The 16221-nt window shown below is 41.2% G+C and overlaps 2 protein-coding genes across 4 annotated transcripts in view; one reads left to right on the forward strand and one right to left on the reverse strand.

The window, feature by feature from the left end:
- Nucleotides 1-216: 216 nt before the first annotated feature.
- RFC4 (replication factor C subunit 4) lies at nucleotides 217-12064 on the reverse strand. Its single transcript, XM_013175001.3, has 10 exons — nucleotides 11658-12064; nucleotides 11189-11267; nucleotides 6823-6902; nucleotides 5530-5649; nucleotides 4407-4550; nucleotides 4086-4206; nucleotides 2985-3110; nucleotides 2043-2123; nucleotides 867-983; nucleotides 217-441 (listed from the first exon to the last, which is right to left on the reverse strand). Exons 1-10 carry the CDS (start codon nucleotides 11780-11782, stop codon nucleotides 346-348), a joined length of 1089 nt encoding a protein of 362 aa, XP_013030455.3. The 5' UTR covers nucleotides 11783-12064; the 3' UTR covers nucleotides 217-345.
- A 70-nt stretch (nucleotides 12065-12134) lies between these two features.
- The window catches only part of MCF2L2 (MCF.2 cell line derived transforming sequence-like 2), a 167538-nt gene continuing 163451 nt past the window's right edge, over nucleotides 12135-16221 (forward strand). For 2 of the 3 annotated variants that reach the window (XM_067002239.1, XM_067002230.1), the window contains exons 1-3: nucleotides 12562-13146; nucleotides 14147-14276; nucleotides 14865-14986. The gene's annotated coding sequence lies outside the window, so the exon portion shown is untranslated. Of the gene's footprint in view, nucleotides 12423-12561; nucleotides 13147-14146; nucleotides 14277-14864; nucleotides 14987-16221 lie in introns of those variants that run through there. The other variant, XM_067002231.1, reaches the window with a different exon arrangement.

Below are 16221 nucleotides of genomic sequence, written 5' to 3' on the forward strand. Positions count from 1 at the left end.
TGAGTGAGTGCGTGTCAGCAGTTGGGGCCTGGATTTCCCCTTTTAAATAGGGGGCTTCAACTCTTGTGATTGCAAGGGCCTTGTGAGGCAGACTCCCCCTTTGACCAAGCACCACTGTACTTCAGCATGCCTACTGCTGAATTACTCTTTCACTAGAAAGTGACTAAAAACCTGTCTCATTTATGAACTTGTATGAAAACAAAGTACACCAGCATAGGCATTTTCACCTGCTGAGCAGTAATTTTATTGCAAAAACTATACAAAAAGAGTACATGAGTCCCTGCTAGTGGAAGCACAGCCACCCCTGAAATAGCTCCAAGCTGCTGCCAGCCCATGCTGGAGGAGTTAGGTGTTCTGTGTTAGCTGCTGCATCACAAGGGCACAGAGACTCATCAACTGCAAGTATTCATCAGCACCGTCTGCCAGGCATTTGTCCACCTCCTGCAAATGGAGAGAAGTTAAAACCCTTTAAAAATGCTGGTGCTGGAGCCAGCTGTCTCACCCTTGTGGTGAGACAGCTCACCACATCACAATTCAGTCTGCCAGCTGTTTACTTAATCAGCACCAGCCTCTCCAGCAGTCACATCACACACCCATCTTAATTTTCCCTCCCCCTTTGCATTAAAAAAAAAGCACACCCACAAACCTGCTTGAGCATCATTAGAATAATATGGCTAATAATTCATTTAGTTTGACTGGACTTCGCTTCCTTCTCAGGAAGTTTCTCAGAACAAAAATTCAGAAATTTACAACAGGAAATACTCAGAATGAAAAATCAGAGTAAATTACAGAGAGAGAAAGAAGAAAAATTAACCAATGGAGACTGGAAAAGTAAAATCATTAGAGAACTCAAGCTAAAGACTTACTGCAAGCTTCTCAACTATGATAGATTTCTGCTTGTCGCTGAAATCGTCGCTCTCCACAACAATATCATGAAGCTGGTTTACAAGCTGACCGACAGCATACCCTTCATTTATGAGATTCTGTGGCAGGGTATACGAAAAGGGACGTAATTCAGCAGCAAAAACACCACAAAGAGGAAAAACAATCTGAAAAACTCTGTCTGAGCCAAAGACTGTCCTGGAACCTATTATGGGACTCTAAGCATTAAAGTACAAGTCAGTGGTTTCCACAGAGTCCAGCACCCTGCCCAACGGTGACCCAAAGCAACCACCTAGGAAAGACCAGGAGAACATGGCAGACACACGGCAGCACGTTCGCCTCAATATTCTCCCAGCTTCTGACAATTTACATCTCAGGGATTTTGTTAGCTAGAGACATTTTAAGCAGCTAGCCACCTCCGATGAACCTGCCCAATCTCACTCTAAAATTAGGAAAGCTTAGCATCCACAGAATCACGTGGCACAGCTTCACAGCCTTCACATTTTAAAGTGCAGCCAACTTTGATTTATCTTCTTCATCTGGTAGTGACTAGTTACAGACATACAGAGCACTGCAAGGCCAAACTTTTTAAATAAAATAAAAACTGTGGCAATTAAAGATAGCTGTTTTTTTTTTCTTAAATCAGTAGTGCCCAGTAACAGTAAATATTGGGAAGAGTATTCCATGAAGCCATTTAAGTAGACAGAAATTTATGAAAATAAAAAAGCGCAATCTAGTGCACAAGATACACCCACGCCTTATTACAGCTTTATTCAGACACTTCTCATCTAACACAGTCTCTGTAACTAAAAAGGTGACTAGTCCAGAGACCGGTCCTGCCCACAGAAGATGCAATTTTAATGTTCTGTGCTAAGTGTCTCATTAGTAATTCTCAGCTTATTTCAGCCTAACAGCTCCACGTGACCTCAGTTTAGCTCAGGAGAAAGTCACATTGGTAGCAAATCTTATTTGTAGCTTTCATAACTCTTCCTCAGAAGGGAAAGATCAGCAGCATACTAACTGGTGAAAGACAAGCTTCTTGAAATGGGCGTCCCAACTGACCTGAGGCCACATGTTCCTCAGCTGCAACGCAGTAACAAACAATCCACAGGGCAGTGACCTAGAAAAACTCTCAGGCTGAGGCACTAAGGGGACTGTACCTTTGCCACTGTTTCCAGTCTCTCAAATGAACCACTCTGGCAGGCAGAGAGCAGTCCATCCATTGTTTCTTTAGGGATGACCTGTAAGAAAAGTCACTTTCAACTTTGTACACTTATAAGTCAGTCACAACTGAAGTCAATCCGCATTTCATTCCTCTACACAGGGAACCAACCACTCTTAAGCAAGTATCTAAGACAGACCAGATTTTTTTTTAAATAAAACTAAGAGCTAGGCTTTAACATTTGTCTTACATTGTTGATAGAAATAAGAGCTATATAATGACAGTGAATTGTCAAAGTCACGTTCACAAATCAAAATTCACTATCACTTATTTGGGACACTAATCGGAGGACTTAATTTAAATAGGCAATGCTTTCTGCACCATGTTGTGCCTAAGCAAAACAGCAAATTAATTTTCTCTTCAGTGATGCACCAGGGACATAATTTAAAAAAAAAAAGCAGCCAATGCAACAAGATCAGTCAATAAATCAGAAGAGAAAAAAGTTGACAGATGCCATTATTTAGCTCAGAGCAGGGAAGCACTGCTGACATTCTCACCGTCTCATCATCATTCCTGTCGGTTGACTGTCTGGACAGCTTGATTTCAAAGCTTCTTTATGAAACGTGGACAGTAGCAATTGCCTCCATTTCCACTCCATTCAAGTGAAAACCCCTCAACCCTTACAATTGGCTGTGACGGTAGCACCTTCAAGGAAAGAGTGTCCTTCCCTAACGCCCATTTACTTTTTCAGTTCCTCAGCTCCATCAGTCTTTAAAAACCTGGGAGACTGTGTATTAGTACCCTACTAGCAATGCCAACAAGCATAAAATCATTTATTTTAAGTCAAACCTTGACCAAAGGTAGATAAAGGTAGCAACTATACTTAGCACACACACACTTTTCAGACTTATTACAGGAGAAGCTGTATAACATCACTTACCCCAGCAATTTCCGTGACTATGTTCTCTGTGATCTCCTTCCCTCCCATTAAGCGAGTGGCACTTTGAAGAAAAGTGATGGCTTTTCTTAAGTCCCCTTCTGACACTTTAACAAGGTAAGAGACTGCCTAAAAGAGAACGTGAGAAAATGCAATGTGTGTACTGGATCTTAATGAACAGTGGAAGTACAACTTCCTCAGCAAACTGATTTGAGAACATCAGGTAATGCCTGAAGCAGATGGTCAGAGCTAGGCACAATGCACAAGTTACAATGCAACCTCTCTGCTAATGTAAATGCTACCACAAGTCTAATGCAAACCACAGCTCTCAGGACTAGGATTTCACATTACAAATATGTCACCAAACAGTTCTCAAGTTACTTGGTCTCACAGCTGAAATGAGACTTGGGACAGTAGTGCACAACTGTGCTATGATCCACACCATTTTACCCGCACTTGTATTTGTATTGTAACTGTGGTAACTTGTATTACCCACATAGCTTTTGAGTTACTCTGACAAGTGAGGCAATGGATTCAGATGGGGGCAAAGTTATATTCAGTGGAGTAACTTACACCTAGTTCTATCTCAGCCTCTTTTTACATGCTAAAGTACAAGTTCTGAACTTTCTTTTCCACTTGAGCAATACAAAGGAATAAGAATTATCTAATAGCATACCTATTTTGTCATAACACGTCTACCAGCCTTAAAACCCCATCGTGATAAACAAATCTTGGGCAGCTGGAAATGTAATCCAGGGAAAATAAGCACTGTATACATTATGAATTATATAAAGTTGCAAGTGCTGCAAAATATGTGCTGGCAATTTCAGAATGAAATACTGACTTAATGCAAGTACACTCAGTACAGAACAAAAAGCCCTACAGTTATTCTCTAATTTGCTCTGGTGGATATTTCTCTGATTTTAGGAAGACTTTTACAATTTCTTCCTCACCTGTGTAAGGAGAATAATACGCAAATGATTTTATATACTGTACATAGTGCAATTGAAAAGTCTGGAGAAGTACGCTGACTTAGTCCCTTTCACTGCAATGCAATTATGTGCCCGATTAAGCAATAAAATTACTTGGCAAGCACTAAGGTACCTCACTACTGATTTTCACATTTTCCTTCTCAGAAACATCCAATAGCCGCTGCTGCTGGATTTTGTCTGACAAAGGTTTGAAGCGGAATTTGGAGCATCGAGACGTTAAAGGTTCAATTATTCTGAAAGAAAGAAAAATAAGTGCTTTCCAAATGATTACACAGCCACATTCATACAGATGAAGCTATCGTAATAGGCAAGGGTAACATAACCTTAAGACTGCAACACTAAAACCCAAAAGTTGAAACCTAAACGAAATAAAAAGAAGTATTGTGAACAGGAAGAGCAACAAGTCCAAAAAAGTAACAGGTTCCTCACATACCTGCTGATGTAGTTACAAATAAGGCAGAAACGTGTTGTTTTAGATTCTTTTTCCATTGTGCGTCTTAAGGCTGCCTGGGCTGCTGAAGTCATAGAGTCTGCTTCATCCAGGATTACAATCTTAAAAGGAGGACAAGCTTTACCACTGAAAGACAAGGAGACGTGTTCTTTAGATCAAGTTAAAAATATCACTGCAAATGGTGAGTCACATTTTACTCAATATTTATACACAACAAATAGAACAAAATCAAACATTCAATTCTTTTTGATTATTTTTAGTTATAAGACAAGGATTTGTAAAGGGCAGGGGAGGCAAACTGAGTTCCCATAGAAAGACTGGTACTTGAACACTGCAGAATTCCCCTAAAATATGTACTCATGCTTTAAGTTTCTTCTAATAACTAACACAGCACTTCTTTTTTTTCAGGCTTCCTGGTTACCTGAACTTCAAAGAACATTACAACAGCCTAATTTCAGGACACAAGACCATCTCTTGCCATGTAGTCCTGGCATGCAGTTTCTTCTTGATACTTTCCTCAATCCATTTTTTACCACATACACACAACTTCCCTTTTACAGGGCTTCTCACCTAATACCAGACTCTTTTCAGCATCTTATAAGCTAGCACCTTGCATGAGATGCAAATTGAGCAACCTCAGCTGCAACCTGGTCTAGTGGTAGGTGTCCCTGCCCATGGCAGGGGACTGGAACTACGTGATCTTTAAGGTCCCTTCCAACCCAAACCATTCGATGATTCCACGGAACTAGAGGTAGAAGAGAAGTAACTTCCACAATTTACCCAAATAAAGTTTCCTGTGGTAGTCAGGCAACCTTTGCAAAGACAACAACGTATCTGTAAGTCCAGAAGGCTCAGTCTTACTTTTTTTCTCCCCTTGTTTGCTTGTATAACATTAACAGCACTAGTAAAAGTTATTCAAACTCTCAATATGAAACGACATGAACTCAAAGCCTAGCCAAAGTATTGCATTTGTTACAAACTTCAGACCAGTGCTGACCCATCTTTTGTATTAGAATTTTTATTATTTAGGTTAATTTTATAATCACATACTTTGTCCTAAGCAAGTCAGTCCATCCAACAGATTCAGCCTGGATTCGGCACTTACTCTGAACGACTTCCAGATGCTGTTAGCTGAGCAAAAGCCTTCACTTTTTCCCGGATCACTTGTATTCCACGCTCATCGGAGGCATTTAACTCAAGGACTCTTTGTCGGAATAATTCAGGACTGCAAAATCATTATTACAACATATTAGCTGTTAATGCTTGTAATGGTATGTTACAAAGTGTATAGACCAGAGGGCCTTTCTGAACTGCAGGTATTATTTTTGCTAGCATTACTGAAAAACATACTTTGTTAAAATACAGCTGAGGTAATTATATGTTAGGTATGAATTTCCACTAGCTATTTCTACAATTGACTCCCACACTGAAGAAAACAACAAAGCATAAAATTATACTTGTTACAAGGAAAAAGTAGGAAGCTGGGTTTGTAAGCTCAGAGCACTACATAATGTGTCCTTCTACTTACATGCTGTTAGCAATGTAGAGAAAACAGTTAAATCCCCAGATATGGTAATTGGCAGTGGTCTGCCACTGCAATACTACCAGAAAGTAAATATCTAAAAAATATAATACAGGTAGTATTTAGCAGCACCTCTGATTTAAAAATAAAAATTAAATACAGGGGAATTTAAATTCTTAGAATTCAGATGGACACACAACATGGAGTTGTCTAGAAGTTATCCTCTCCAAAAAACAACATGAGACAAATATTAAAGACACGGAAGGGAAAAGGTACCAGAGCCAATATTAGATAAGATCACACCATCAAACCACCTTCTCATCCATTTTTTGCTTATTGCCTACTCTGAAAGCACTACTCAAAACCACGCAGATGTTAGAATTCAGTTGGTGAATGTACGCAGAGTTCATAAGAACTATAACGCATACTAAATTTTAGTCTGATATTACTCAATGGTGCGTAACAGAAAGATTATGACAGACATTTTGTGAAGTGCCTCAAGATCTGTGTTTAGCCAACAGCTTACTGAATATAGTATCAAAATTGGAAATCCTTTACAAAGTTCAGTAAGGCACGTGCAAGCCATTTCTTTTCATGCTCTTTTCTGCTAGGAACACATAGTTAAAGAGACACAGGGTTACATGGCTGCTAGCCTCAAGGAAGTGTTGTTGGTAACAGCAATCAGTGATTTATGAGGGACAAACAAGAAAGATATCTCATTTTAGAGCTGAACTAGAACATGAAGCAACTCCTGAACAAAAATTTAAAAGTATGAGAAAGTTTCCAGAAGCTACATAAAACAGGCAACAACCAGAGGCACACGACTAGAAGACACATGATAGTTGCTTATATCAAAGCAATTCAATTCCAGCTTACCCATAGAGTTCTCTAGCAGCTGCTAAAATAGTGGAAGTCTTTCCAGTTCCAGGTGGGCCATAGAACAACAGATTGGGAAGCTGGAACAGCAAGGCAGCATTAAAAAACAAACGAACAAACAAACACAAAAAAAAAGCACAACACAAAACAGGAAAACCTACTGAAAATCTGAGCACCCGATAGAAACTATATACTCCTCCTGCAAAACAATATCAAATTCTAGGTCACTGCACATGGTGCTCTAAAGGAGGATAAACAGTTGCTGTTTATAAGACTGCACGAACAAGCTGTTATTTGGTGGCACCATCACACCTTCTATCAAAATAGACACTTCCAAGTCATATTTTATTTTGATATATTGCCTCCAGGTCAAGTCCAATATTACTAAAGCCTACAGAGCTTACTGTTATAGATATGACTGCAGTGACATGCAAATTTATCCAGTGATGCCCTTCAGACAGTCAGCATACTACCAGCAGTGCAGCTGCAATAAAATTTGTCATAGGTTAACTACCTCATACCTTCTCAGCTCTGCCTTTGAATGCCATTCAGAGAATTCTCTGCTGCCTTAACTCCACTGCAGTAAGTACAAGGTAGCTTGTGAATGTCAGCGCAATATTGCAGCGATCGCAACACAGACATATCCTAAGAGTAATCATAGAGATGCTTGCAAAACCTGACAGGAATGCATAGCACCAGCAAAGAGTTTTCTATATCCACCCAAGAATTTTTCAAAGGAGGAAACCAGTGGCATTTCTCAAAGAGATTACGTTAACTGGTCTTTCAAATATTTTCATTAATAACCTTAGCACGAAAAACAGGAATGCATTATCAAAACATACCAACACAGGTAGATGAAGAAGCACAGCAAAGACTGCAGTAAGAATTATAGGATAACAGTTAAAAGCACAAAGCATAAAAGCTCACAATTTGAGAGATAATTGAATATAAGTATCTGCTAGATGTCTGGAATTCATCAGCTGGAAGTACAATAAAAGCTGACTTAGTTCTGTCTGTCAGTCAGGGAACTGTTCCTGTGTTCCTGACCACTGTAACACAGCGGTCCTAAGATGTTCACTTTCAACACAAATGCACAATTATTAATACTAACAAGGGCCTAGCAAGACTCCACCTAGAAAGCCACACACAGTTCAGGTCATCCTCAGTCAAGGATGATAAATCTAAATTGGAAAAGGTGATTACAGGAATGGAGGGCTTATTTATAAGAAATTACTTTAAAAAAAAAAAGTTAGCTCAGCAAAACAAGAGCTGAGAGGGAGCATCACTGATCTCCATAAATATGCCAGTGCAACAACAGGGACACAGAACTAAGTTGGCATAAAACCAAATTTCTGCAAATTAGCCACAACTAAAATTTGGATGAAAACAAGAAGCATAACAGTGATAACTTTCTATACTAGTGTTCCAAGTAGTCCCTCTTATCACTTAGCCAGTTGCATTTTAGAACAGCTGCCTTTGACAGTAGATGTTCCAGTTCTACATTCTTAGAACAAGAATCCACAAGTCCCCTCCAAACAACAGTAAAAAGACAAGCCTCTCTGTCTGATTTATTTTCAGCCCTTAATAAACGTTCTACTTTTAAAGAGTCAACTAAAATTAGATTAAAGAATTTTATGCTGAATATAGCAAGCCATACAGACAGAATCAGAACAGCAAAACCAAAGGTATCTGAAGAGCAGCAAGAACTACAGGAGTACATGATCCACAGTCAGAAAATAAAAAAGACAGACCTTTTTGGCAACAGTATTCCATTTTAGCAACTAAGATAAGACACAGAACAGATGCAACTGTGTAGGCACTGGAAAAGTATGAGTAGTAGAATTTCAATATTTTATAGTAAGTAAAACCATTTCAAGTTTTGCCCTCTCTATCTGTTGATCATTTGTTACTCAGTTCCCTGGTTAATATGTAAACAGTATCCAATATTAACACAAGTTTTTTTCTAAGTTTAATTAGACACCACAACATTATTGCCTCCCTGTGTCTTTTTAGGGATTTCTGTGAAGAAGTGCTTACTGAATGACAGCTGATAATTCATCAACTATGTTAGGTTAGCATACTGTAAGAGTAGACGTTTTGTGGAGCTGTGTGTTTGCAACACTCCTAATTTCGCGCCTCTGTGCTAAATCACAAAACATGCGTTAGCAGGTAAGAAGCTTTAATAAGAATCTATGCTTCCTAATTTCATTAAATCCATACTTTTCTACTGTTTCCTGTTTCAACCCCTTTTATGCTCACTTCTCGCTGAAGTTATCACCGGTATTTACACTGCTTTTTCAACAAGCACAACCTAATCCTTCATGTAACTCTGAAGCAGTATTTTTAACAGACTGTAACCTGATCTGTTACCCCCAGCAAGCCTGAAAAAATGGGTAAGCAGGATACCTGCAGGCATCACCCTATTTATGGCAGTTACTACATATAGCGTAAACTCCAAGTCATTTTCTAGAAGTTTCATTAGAAGTGAGGATATAAATTGGAATCATAACCCTACCCCTAACTCTCTTCTCAGTAAGATATAATCAGGTAACTGAAAACTAAAGAATACTATAACATGTCAGTTTCTTTGCAAAAAGCAACGTTAAATCAACAGTCCTGGCAGGCAGAAATCAATTTCTCCATTTCAAAATCACCCGGACTCTGGTCTTTCCCATTTATAAGAGAGATACATCGTGATTTTTAGAAGACTTGCCCTATTTATAAGCTCCCAAACCAAGGCTCACAAATACTTAGAAGTAACTTAGCATAGAACTGCCTCTCCAGTTCCAACAATAAGGTTTAAATAATGCTGTAAGTTTGCATCATGTACTTTGTCACAGCTGTTTCTTTGATCTCAACAGATCTCCAAAGTCAGTGAGAACTCCTCAAACAAGTGCCAGGCACTCCATTCCTTAAACTACACTTTTGCCTTTGACAGAATGAGTTCTTTCAAGAACTAACAAAAATATCTACATTTTAAAAGCATCAAATATTTTGAACTACTTGCATGATTTTGTTCTTAAATAACTTGCAGAGTTTGGGTAGCTATAGTAAAATACAAAGCCTGTAACCACCTTACAGACAAGTTACAGTTTAGTCAATTTTTTTCAACTCAGGAGGCAAAAGTCAGCACAACTGCACAAGGCTCATCATCTGAGAAACACGGCTGACCCAGAAGCTGCAGGGTTTTAAATAGCTGCTGCTCAAAATAGAACCTGACAACCCATCACCTAACTGATGGTACAAGACTGATATGTCCAGACAGCATAGGTGGGAGCACCTCAGCTCTCCTTAGCTGTTAATAGTTCCTTACTAATTACCAGAATTACAAATATTAAAACACAGAAGTGTTGCTGCTGAAACCAGTATTTCTAAGAATACAATATGATGTGACAAGGTCACATTACAACAACATTCCTGAAGTAAATTAAATCTGGAGGCATGAACTAAACAAATCATACAAGCCTTCCCCAGTTTTGTCATAGCAGCTCACTTTAGCTCCCTACACTCAAACACAAAGTACTTAAGCCTTTGCACGTTCTGATTAAACGAACATTTTTGGATCAAATAGTCTCAAGCTAGTCAAACCAGAATTGCAGAGCAAATCGTCTCAAGATAAAAGTTTTGAATACCAGAGACTACAAATGCATATTGTGCATCAGAATACAATACAAGTTAAAGGCTTCCTCCATAGAACTCTGAAAACTCCAAATTGTTCTTTATAGCTCTCAGTGACCAGATATCCCTATCACAAATGTCATTTTTGGAACATCCTTACCAACCACTTCAGCTGGCTTTAGCTGTCTATGTAAACAGGAACATCTTCTGGAGCACAATAATGACCTTCCTAGGTGAAACATGGAAGCTAAAGAAGTCTCAGCACATATAAAAGGAAGGAATTCTCCAGACTTGAAAAAAGCATTTTAAGCAGTTTCATAGAAGCACTGGTATGTCACTAGAATTCCTGTCAGTCCTGCCAGTCATTCCTAAATTACCGTTTAGGAAAAGTCAATCCCTTTTCAATAAAAGAAAGTTTTCCCCTCTACTCTTCATCAGGAATGTCTGAAGTACTGGCTGAATAACAGTGTCTAGAAAATAAAGGCGCCTTCAGACTCAAAATTATTTACAGGATGTTTTCCAATTAAGCTATTGCAGAAAAATTCCAAAGTGCATCATACAGCTGACAACTTTACAGTGAGACTTGGAGACTGGGAACATCTGAAATATGACACTGCTCCCAACACAATACCAGGAAGTCACTTAGCTAGTCTGGAAACATTATCATTGCCACGCTAGAGAAAGGCAGGCAGTTTTCCTCAGCACTGGCTCGTTTCTGTGCCGTGGCAGCCGTTATCACCACACTCACATCGGCGCCTTCCAAGGACTTTTTCAGCACAGCGACGACTTCATCCTGGAAGGCGACTTCATCCACGTTCTTGGGGCGACTGAATACAAAGACACGAAATGCAATTCGTTATGTAATGGAAAGAAAAAATGGAATGGAGGAAAAAAGCACACAAAACAACCATTTCCCTTTCCGATGACATTGGCACCAAAGAATTACAGCAAACGCTGCAGCTGGGGCCAAAATCCCTGACAGGAAACCCACCCGGTGCCTCTGCCCTGCCTCCCTGAAGCGGTTTCTCAGGAAGAGACAAACGGCTTCCTAATGGAAGCAGCGGCCCGAGGTTATTTTTAGAAGCCCAAAAGTATTTTGGAGCAACATTTCGTCACTTTGCGAGCCCAAAAGCCTTCTCCTGAGGAGAGAGAGCCCTTGAGGCGCCTCAGCCCGGCTGTCAGAGGGCCGTCACACCGGGTACCCCCCCGCCCCTTACTATTTCTCCACCCAGGGCACGGGCCGGGGCTTCTTGCCCTCGCCGCCGCTCCCCGCCGCGCCCCTCTCCCTGGCGGCCGGGGGCTTGGTGCTGATGGCGGAGGGGCCCTTCAGGAAGGCCTGCATGGCTCCGGCTCCGCTCGGCTCTCTTCGGCCCCGCTCGGCCCCGCTCGGCCCCGCTCGGCTCCGTTCGGCCCCGCTCGGCCCCGCCGCGGCTCAGCCGAGCGCGTGACGTCACCGCCGTCCCGCAAGCCCCTCTCGGCCGCTTCCCGCCAAGCCGCCCGTTCCTCCCGCCCACGGCCAATCACAGAGCCCGCGCCGCAGGCGGGCCCTGACGTCACGTCTCGCAGCCAGGCGCCGCCCGCCGGCAGCGCCGCGCGTGCTCCGATGAGGGAAGGTCCGGGCGCCATCTTGGCAGCTCCGGGCGCCATCTTGGCACCTCCTTTCAAGGCGGCCCCCGGGGAGGGGCGGGCGGCCGGCGCCTTCTGGGCGGTCCTTCCGATTGCAGCTCCCTCAACAGAAATAAAGGAACAAAGCAAAAGCAATCGGCGCCGCGGCGAAAGTTGGCGGAGGAGGGCCTCTTCTGTCGGGATGCGAGAGCTGGTGCCTGGCTCCGGGGGGCTGAGGGGCGGCCTGAGGGAGGTCTCTGGAAGCGAGCCCAGGGCTGTGCCTCAGCCCGCCCTGTGCCAGCCGCCCTCCGTGGCTGTACGGCCTGCACTGCTCAAGCCTTCCCTGTCTCCTGTTGCCATGAGAGCAGCTCCCCCAGGTGTACAAATGCAGGGGTTGTATGTGTAAAAGTTACCAGTTAGGCCAAAGGGGATCCTTTTTGATTTCCCATTATTACGAATAATCTGCATTACAGGGAAAAATATTTTTTTTAAAAAAAAAAAAAGGATTAAAAAATGATGGATGTGATTGATGTGTTCCCTCTAAAGGACTCAGAAGCATCCCAGCAGATTTGGCAGTCACGATGCACGCCCACATGTTCATCTTGTCCTCCCACTACGTACCCGTTCTATGTGTAAAAATTAAATCAGTTATGTTCCGTGCAGCTGCATGCTGGGTGCTTGCAGGTGTGCTGCTTTACTGATTCCCCTTGGCTGCTCCTGAGCACGAGGCACGGCCAGAGTGGCCTGGGCAGCCACAGCAGGCACCGTCCAGAACAGAACCTGTGCAGGGGCAGAGTGGGCTGGAAATGGTCTCTATGGCAACAGATGAACAGGCTTTGGAAAAGGGGATGCAGGAAAGAATCGAAGCTGGAAATACATCATTCTGCTGGCAAGACAAGCCCGTAATCCTTGTTTGGGCAATTTAAATAAGCTGTTTCCTTTCATCTAGAATTCTATTATTGAAACATGAAAATGCCTTGGCAGCAAGAGATGCCCATACACACAACTCCTGAAGTTGGCCTGATCCTGACGAAAATGCAATGCTGTTTTTTCCGTCTCTGATTATATTTGATACTTCCAAATACTGGTGACTTGGAAATGGTAAGGATGTATCAGCAGCTAGAACTAATCACTTTTCTTTCTGAAACTGTGTAAAGTATTGTTATGTTTTTGAGGTTTCATTCCATTTTGTGGTTATTCTGTCCTCTCCTTAATGGGGACACTTCAAATGTCTTTAGCACTTGAGGATGTTATCAACTGTGTCTGAGCCTCAGGTTCAGTTCTGTGAAGGAAGTTCTTGTCTGCTATATTAACATAACTTAATAACAGAACTTTTTATTTCATTATGTTAACAAAAGCAAAAAAATCCAGAAGGAAATAAGTGATCCCAAGCTACTCTATCACTTTCTCTTGCTGGTTTTCTCTCCCTCCGTTGTATAGATACAAGGACTGAAAATTACGCATTCTCAATTCTGCATTCATCTATGGTCTAAAGGTGCAACAGATCAATCTCAAATGGTTATGATGTCCTCTCATTTGCTTGTCTCCAGGCTTTCCCATGGTATAGAGTTTTACTTGTGAGACTCATCTGTGCCCCTCAAATGTGGCCCACTGAAACTGTCTACAGTCTAGCTAAACTGTCTAAAGACTAGTTTAGCTTTAAAATGCTAATCACCTGATACATGGTGAATTTGTTCTTTAAAGCACTTTAACATAATTGTGTATCTATAAAAAGCCAGACAGCTATTAAAAAGCTTTAAAAATATTTATTTTTGTTTGTTTGTTTGTTTGTTTTTCCTCTTGAAGTGTGACAGAAACATGTTTGGGGGATTTGACAACTTTTTTATCAGACTTCAAGAAGGAGAGATGAGCAGTAGGGGGGAGTCAATTTGAAGCAGCGTTGACACATATCATTTATAATGCTATTTATAAAATGTATTAAAAACTATCTAAGACTATTTTAATTCATAAAGGCATAAGACCCAGGATGTATTGGTATTTAGAAACTGTAATATAGTTTATTTATTATATCTGCCCAGTGGCAGATGTCTCAATAGCGATACTGATTGTGAGCAACTTTCTTCATTCTCATCCCGGCCAGGTCCTCCAGCCACATTTGAGCAGTGGTATCTGCCAAATACCTCAGGTCTAATTTCACCACTGGTTCAAGTAGATCCGTGAGCTCAGTGAAATGATCTGATACATTGCACTGCTACTGCGGCAAACAGGAGGTAGGAGTAGGAACGTGTTGTGGGGTGGGTAGGGAGGTGAAGAATGTGCATTGGGGTGGCAAGGAAGTTTTCTGGCAACGTGGACGGACCTAAATGGGAAGCCTGATCCCATTCTTTCCTACTCTGACATTTGCAGGTATACAACCGTAGAATGGAGGTTCAAGAGCTCATTGGCTGAAAAACTATGTAAGGGGCTAGGGAGGGAAGCAGGGCAGAATAATTGATGAGGCGGAGGACTTCTGTCTTTATAAATTACTCTACCTGGTGCCCTGGAAGCCTGTCCATGCATCCATCAGTCTAGAACTGAAGCCAGTTAACACTAAAGCTCTTTATCTTATGACACTGGGTTTTTATCTTATGACACCGAAAGTGGACAAGTGGCTTCCTTAAAATAAACTACCTAATAAGAGAATTTAGGAATTAATCTGATCCTAAAAATTCAAGATCACTATCCAACAGCTTTTTCCAAAACTCAGGCTTTGTTTTGAAAGACTAAAGATGCTAGAAATTATTTAAAGAAATGAATGCAATGGAAATAGCTATATACTGATTTTCTTTAACAGCAAACATTTATCTAATAACTTTCAGCATTAGAAGACATCTGTCAAAATTACGTAAGCAGCGCAGAGCAGACTGAAATTGGCAATTTTCATTGTGCAAGCTGCATAAAGAAGAGAAGGTTCAAAGCAGGATGGCAAGAACGATAAAAGGTACAAATTGGCTTTTTTTATGAAGACACAGTAACTAGGACAACATTTGGCTCCACTCAGGAAAGAGTGACTGAGAGATATGATCACTATACAGAAAGTCATGGCTAAGATGGAGACTGTGAATAGGGAATTATTCATTCCTACTCAAGGTGCAGGAACCGGAGGCCTGAAATTGAAGTATCGGGCTTTAGACCTAAAATCAAAAGTATTTTTTTCACACAACACATATTTAAATTGGAATCTTGCTACTAAACTTCATGGCTGTCAACAATATAAATAGATTCAAAGATAAGTAGAGAGATTCATGAAGAAATAGAGTATTAAATATAATCAGGCAAATGCAAACTGAAGCTCTCAGAGTCCGTGAATAACAGAGTGCTGCAATTGAGAAAAAGATTTCTGATGAGAAGGGAAGAAAAGGAGACAAGCAGAGAGCTTTGCTAAAACTAGCACCTTCAGCAGCCTCTTCAGAACAGATGTTAGAAGCAACTATGCTCCTTTTCTAGTGAAGTAGCTGAAACATAGCATCTGATACAACGCAGGTCAGGCTTTGCAGAAGCCTCTCCAAGAGGCTAAGTGTGAAGGCAGGGACCCAGGCACTACTGGGGGAGCTGTGTGTGGGAGAACAAGTGAACATGCAAGTTTTGGCCGAGAACTCACAGATTTGTCATAGGAGCTGACTGAGAAGACAGTGAAAAGCCAAGAACAGACAGTGAAACACTAGGAATGTGACCCTCTATAAAGCTAAGCAGGAGCACTGTTGGCTGAAGTGTTCCAAAAAGAACAAAAGTAAGAAAACTTGAGTGATATTGTCCTTTACTGAAGGATTTATATTACAGAAAGGAAACAGCACGATTTTGTGCCTTTGTAGGTATGCATCAAAGAAGTATGGGACTTATTTACCCGTTTCTTCTTCTAATGGAATTGTACTGCACATCTGAAGTGCTGCCATAACCAGTCAGAAGTGGTGACAGTATAATTACCTTACCTGATTGTGCCAACAGTGTTCCAGTTCTTCCCAGTCAGTAACAGAGCCCTAATCTTTGATATCAGAGAGTCTATAGATAAAAGTTAAGGGAGGAAAAGTCATAATGCAAAGGTATTGCTTGCTTGCAAAAGTAAAAGTTGGGAAAGGTATGCTAAACTTTACTGTTATTCCATCAGCTTGCCATTTTTCTGGTATGAGGGAGTCCTCAGAGGCACTCTGAACACCAGAAGTTAGTGATGTGGTTCTG

This window comes from Anser cygnoides, chromosome 9, assembly GCF_040182565.1.
Source record: "Anser cygnoides isolate HZ-2024a breed goose chromosome 9, Taihu_goose_T2T_genome, whole genome shotgun sequence".
Lineage (NCBI taxonomy): Eukaryota > Metazoa > Chordata > Aves > Anseriformes > Anatidae > Anser > Anser cygnoides.

Bases quoted from the DNA above. Each gene is read 5' to 3' on its own strand.
- RFC4 (XM_013175001.3), bottom strand. From the start codon at position 11,782: ATGCAGGCCTTCCTGAAGGGCCCCTCCGCCATCAGCACCAAGCCCCCG. The intron at 4,207-4,406 runs GTATGTGAGGAA...TCTTTCTTTCAG, and splicing joins ATTTGTAACTACATCAGCAG to AATAATTGAACCTTTAACGT. The intron at 2,124-2,984 runs GTAAGTGATGTT...CTTTTCTTACAG, and splicing joins TAGTCACGGAAATTGCTGGG to GTCATCCCTAAAGAAACAAT.